This window comes from Fonticula alba (assembly GCF_000388065.1).
Source record: "Fonticula alba strain ATCC 38817 unplaced genomic scaffold supercont2.3, whole genome shotgun sequence".
NCBI lineage: Eukaryota > Rotosphaerida > Fonticulaceae > Fonticula > Fonticula alba.
Window position 1 is genome coordinate 1,140,898 of NW_009242973.1, and position 5,572 is coordinate 1,146,469.

Consider the following 5,572-nt stretch of genomic DNA (forward strand, 5'->3'; position numbering starts at 1 on the left):
CCCCCCCCCCCCCCCCCTCGTCCCTTGCCCCCGGGCTCCCCTCATGGGACACCGTTGAACGGGGGTGCGCTTGAAGGGCAGTTGTGTATTCCTCCTTGCCCGGGGCACGCGAATGCGCGTGTAGGTGTACCACGCACATGCGCGCGCGCGACTAGATGGCCGGAGAGCTGCCCGGCGCGCCGCCAGCCGACGGCGGCAGGGTCCAGGCAGTCTGCCGGGTAGTGGGGTTGAAGAAGTAGGGACCGGAGGCGGCCAGGTGTGCCGGGGGGAGGTCCGCCGAGTCGGGGGCCATCTCGATCTCATACCAGCCCGGGGCATGGGGCACCTGGCGCGAGTACCACTTGTAAAACTTGTCCAGCGTGGCAGGGTCCTCCTTGGGCAGGTCCCAGGAGGTCTCGTAGGTGTCCGGGCAATAGAAGTAGTGCGTGGGCTCGGTCGGCCGGGTTGCATGGCCGGGGTTGAGCGCGCGGATCCACGTGCGGCCGAGGGCCTGGTACTTGGGGATGTCGCTGGAGGAGATGCCGGTCGAGCGACGGCGCTGTGGGGCCCGATGGGCGGGCAAGGGGGGGGGGGGGGCAGTCAGCGAGATGACACAGCCACGAGAGGGGGAGAGAGCAAGGGCACCAGGGCGAGGGCGAGGCCGGGAGCAGGAGCAGGAGCAGGAGCAGGAGCAGGAGGAACGTACGTCGGCCGCCGAGGTGGCCATCGGGGGGAAGAGGGCGCCCGGGGGGTTGGGATTGTTGGTGCTGTTCCGGCGCCGGAGGCCGAAGCGCCGGGAGGAGCCCGGGTCGTCGCCAGCCAGGGCCGATGCCGGGGCCGGCAGAAGCTGGCATGAGGACACGCTCGGCTGGTGGGACTTCTTCAGCTGCTCGATGATGGCGCTGACCGTGCTGTTCTCCACCTTCTTGAGGCCCGACGACCGGACGTAGCCGATGACATCCTTCATCTCGACCTGGGCACGGAGAAAGGGGGAGGGTGAGCAACCAGGCGCATGGTTGTGCTGGCGATGGCGATGGCGATGGCGATGGCGATGGCGACGGCAAGGGCAGGGACGGGGGGGGCATCGCATCGAGCAAGCATGCAGCCGCAGGGGAAAGGGGCGCACCTTCCAGTAGTCCGAGGCACACTGGTTGGTGACGATCAGGTAGGAGCCGCGCTCGCAGCGGATCTCAAACTGGTTCTGAGGCATGTGGTCTGACGTGGCGACATACACCAGCTCCGTCTCGTTCTCGATGATGGCGGGCGAGGGGAACTGCCAGGGCGGTTATGCCCGAGCGGGGGCGCGGCAAAGAAGGGGATCAGCCGGAGGCACCATGGAGAGAGGGGCAGGAGAAAGGGAGGCAGGAGCGGGGAAGATGGGCCGGGGAATGGCGGCATGTACCGAGGTCGGGTTGTCCTTCAACCACTCGCTGCCGCGCAGGAAGACCAAGCCCGAGCTCTTGTCGGTCCAGTAGGAAGGCCGCTCCTTGTCCTTGTCGCGGGCGAAGCGCGAGCGCTGCTGCGTGGCACCGGCACCGCCGGCAGCCCCGGCATCGGGGGGAATGTATGCCGCACTCCGGCGCAGGGGGAGGCCATTGAGGTTGTTGTTGATCAGCTTGGTGGGGTCTGTGGAGACACCCCCGGAGGGAGGGGGGAAGAGAGGGGGAGAGAGAGAGACATGCGCGAGGGTGAGATTCAAAAAGCCGGGCAAGAGCCCGCAGGGGGCGCAGCAGGATGAAAGGGAGGGGGGGGGGGGCGCCCACCGGGCGAGCAGGCAAGCACACGCACCGGCCTCCACCAGCTTGACGATGGCCCCCTTGATCAGGCGCACGGCACTGTCGCGCTCGTCCTCCGAGGGGAGGACAAACTCGATGGTTTCCTTGGAAGCCGGCAGGTGGATGATGAAGCTGGCCGGGGTGTGGAAGGAGTGGCTGCCGCTGTCGCCCCCGAGGACCGACACGGCGGAGGACTTGTTGTTGATGCCGTAGCTGGCGGAGATGGGCTCGCAGTTGACCACCGCCAGGGAGATGGAGTCACAGAGGATGAGCCGGCCACCGGAGGCCGACACAGGCCGGGGGCTGGCCCCGGCAGTCAGGGGCACGGTGGCCGGGTCGGCGCGACAAGAAATCAGCACATCATTGAAGACAAACACCTGGCGGTCCTCCATGAGCTTCTTCGGGCCGGAGGAGCCGGTCGGCGGGACGACGCTCTGGCGGACCGCCAGCGCGGCGAGCAGCTCGCGCCCCGGGTGCGCCAGCTCGAAGGACCGGACATCCTGCGGCAGGTCCAGCTGCTCGATGAGCCCGGCAAAGCGCCGGGCATTTGCCGCCTGGCGGGTGGCCGAATTGATGCGGCTCAGGAGCTCCTCAATGCGCGCGGTGGCTGTCTGGGTGTGGACGAAGTCCGGGTGCTCCTCGGTCATTGAGCGGGAGAGTTCCTGTGTGTGCGTGAGGAATGGGGGGTATGTATGTATGTGTGCATGTGTGAATGGATGTATGTGTGCATGTGTGAATGGAGGTATGTGTGAATGGAGGTATGTGTGAATGGAGGTATGTATGTATGTGTGCATGTGTGCATGTGTGCATGTGTGCATGTGTGCATGTGTGCATGTGTGCATGTGTGCATGTGTGCATGTGTGCATGTGTGCATGTGTGCATGGGTGCATGGGTGCATGTGTGCATGTGTGCATGTGTGCATGAACGCATGGACGCATGGGTGCATGGGTGCATGAACGCATGGGTGCATGAACGCATGGACGCATGGGTGCATGGGTGCATGTGTGCATGAACGGATGAACGCATGAACGCATGGACGCATGGGTCCATGGACGCATGAACGCATGGGTCCATGGACACATGGACGCATGGACGCATGAACGCATGGACGCATGGGTCCGAAAGAGAAGCGGGATAAAGCACTGCAGAGGGGCCAAGCAAAGGACACCAACGTCGCGGAGGGAGGAAAGACAAAAAGACGCCACATCCCGGCAAAAGACGCACACGCAGCAGCAGGGGGTACTTGCAAATGCGCTGGACCGGCTTGATGAGATAGGACTCCAGGGACAAACGCCGGGTGTCGGGATTGTCATTCCACAGGGCCTCAGTCTGGGTCTTGAAGGCGCCACCAGCCCGCAGGAGCCCGGACAGCACCTCCACCGCGACCGGGTGGTTGCTGCAGTACTCGATGTACGGCTCGAAGGAGGGAAGCTACCGGGCCGAGGCCCCAGCACGGGGGAAGGCGATGAAGCAAGAGACCGAAGTGAGCCGGCGGCACGGGGGAGAGGGAAAGAAAAGGTGGCACGGGCACGGGGGCATCCATCGGGCGTACAGCTTCGGTGAGGAGCTCGGCAATGTGAATGACCACGGGCGTCTCGCGGCGCCGGGCGGCGAGCCTCTCGGCGAAGGCCTGGAAGGGGGGGGGGGGGCGGGCGAAGAGGCCGGGGTCAGCACCATCGGGAGAGGACGCGAGGAAGGATGTGGCCGCGCCGGCGGAAACGCACCTCGTTGGCCTCGAGCAGGGCCTCGGCATTGTGGAAGAGCGAGTGGACCTCGGCCTCGGAGATGCAGGCCGCCTCGACGATCTTCTGCTTGTACACCTGCCGACCAGACGCAGGAGGACGAGGAGGAGGAGGGGGGGGGAGGGCCAGAGCCGGCACGAAACAGTCGGTTAGCGCGCGGGGGTGGAGTGCGCGGCGAAGAGGGGAGGAGACCCTCGCGGAAGCGGGGGCGGGGGGGGCCCCCGGACGGGCAAGCCGCGCGGCTTCACACCCGGACTGGCTGGCGCACGCACCTCCAGCATGATCTTCAAATCGCGCACGTAGTCGGCCTCGGAGTCGACAAACTCGTAGGCCACATCCTGGCGCTTGACCTCGGCCGTGTCGAGGGTGGTGATGTCGACCGACGCGGCGTGGTCCGTGTTGAACCAGCGCTTGCGCGACGCTGCGGCAGGGTGACCGGATCCGGGGGGAGGAGGGGGGGGGGGAACGGCAGTCAGCGGGGCGGCCGCCGGGGAGGGGCACAGACCCGGGAGCAGGACGCACAGACGGGGGCCGGGGCCGGGGCCGAGGCTTCGTACGAGCCGGCGGCCTCCTCCAGCGAGTCGCTACCCTTGCCGCCGGAGCGGTAGGGGAGGCTGCCGGTGGACCGGCGGTTGAGGGGCTTCCGGCCGAACATCATCTTCAGCCCGCCGGGGCTGGCGCTCTCGGTGCTGTGGATGGAGGAGGAGTCACTGCCGCCAGCGTGGGAAGCCGCATGCGGGTCGAACCCCTGGGCGCCCATCTGGTCGAGGGACTTCTGCAGGTGGGCCAGCTGGCTGCCGAGCTGCTGCACGATCTTCAGCATGCCGGCCGGGGCCTCGGCCGGCTGGCCGGCCACCGGGGTGGCCGGGGTGGCCGGGCTGCTGGCGCTCGGCGGCCCGAGCAGGGTGGTGGTGATGCTGGCGGCCTGGCGCTCGACGGCCGCCACACGGGCCTCCACTTCGGCCAGGCGCTGGAGGATGGTCTGCTCCATGGCATCGAGCTGTGGCCAAGGGTGGTCAGGGGCGATGTGGTCAGGGGGGGGGGGAGGGCATGGCACGGGGGCGGGGGCGGGCGGCCAGGGAGGCGGACACGCACACGGTCCATGAGGGAGGCAGGGGTGTCGGCGGGGCCGGCGCCGGCAGGTGGCGGGGCGCCGAAGCCGGGGGGTGGCGCGCCAAAACCAGCCGCCGCCGCCGCCGCAGGAGGCGGTTGGGCGAACATGGTGGGAATGAGGGCGAGGGAGGAGGAGGAGGAGAAGGGGCGAGGGGGAGCAAGGGCGAGGGAGGAGGCAGGCGGGGGGGGGGGGGGGCGGGTGGCCGGGCCGGAGCGACCGGCGGCGCTGGGCCCTCGCTTGGGTTGATCTGCCAGGCCCCCGGCCCGCCGGCGCGCGCCCTGCGGCCAAGAGCCGCGGGAGATCTCCGCACCGCGGGCCCCTGGCGGCCGGCAAGTCGCCGGCCGGCTGCCGCGCCCGGAAGGGAGACCGGACGGACGTCGCTCAGCTGAGAAAACCATGACAAGGGTGCCCCTGCCCACGTCGGCCCGGGCCCCCCTCCCCCCCCCCTGCCGAAGGGGTCCGGCCCTGAGCATGGGCACGACGAGCCCGCGGGCGGGCATGGACGCGCCCGGCCCGGCTGGGGGCGATCTGCCGCCGGCGAGCCCGGTGCTCGATTTGGCGCTCAGCGGCCCTTTTTTTTTTCTTTTTTTTTTTCGGCGCCCCCCGGGCGGCGTCGGGGCGCATGCCGCGGGACCGGGGCGCGGCCCAATCGGGCGCCTCCCAGATCCGACGGTGTAGCCCGGCGTCAGAACGCCGGGTCGAGGTGCCAACACCCGGCCCGGGAGGCAGGGGGCGCCGGCGGGGGCGGCCCCTTGGCGGGCCGCCGGGGCGCATGCCTCCGCGTCGGCGCCGGGCCCCTGGAATGGGCTCGCTCCGGCGCGCCGGGCGGGCTTTGCCTGGTGCGGGCGCGCGCTCTCCGCGGCCCCCCCCCGCCCCTGGCTGGGACCTGCCCGCCGGCCTCCGTCGGAGGGGGGGGGGGGGGGGCGAAAAAAGAAAGGATGATGGGGTGTGTACCTGGCCGG

The 5,572-nt window shown here is 69.1% G+C and overlaps 1 protein-coding gene across 2 annotated transcripts; it reads right to left on the bottom strand.

Annotated features, from left to right (window-relative positions):
• Positions 1 to 70: 70 nt before the first annotated feature.
• On the bottom strand, positions 71 to 4,800 carry H696_02039. Of its 2 annotated transcripts, XM_009495939.1 has the most exons (11): positions 4,592 to 4,800; positions 4,019 to 4,496; positions 3,769 to 3,917; positions 3,479 to 3,574; positions 3,307 to 3,384; positions 2,979 to 3,185; positions 1,768 to 2,416; positions 1,382 to 1,605; positions 1,106 to 1,252; positions 686 to 952; positions 71 to 538 (listed from the first exon to the last, which is right to left on the bottom strand). In XM_009495939.1, exons 1-11 carry the CDS (start codon positions 4,715 to 4,717, stop codon positions 152 to 154), a joined length of 2,808 nt encoding a protein of 935 aa, XP_009494214.1. In that variant the 5' UTR covers positions 4,718 to 4,800; the 3' UTR covers positions 71 to 151. The 2 variants fall into 2 exon arrangements, with proteins under 2 accessions (XP_009494214.1, XP_009494213.1); XM_009495938.1 differs by having other exon boundaries at positions 1,106 to 1,605.
• Positions 4,801 to 5,572: the final 772 nt, after the last annotated feature.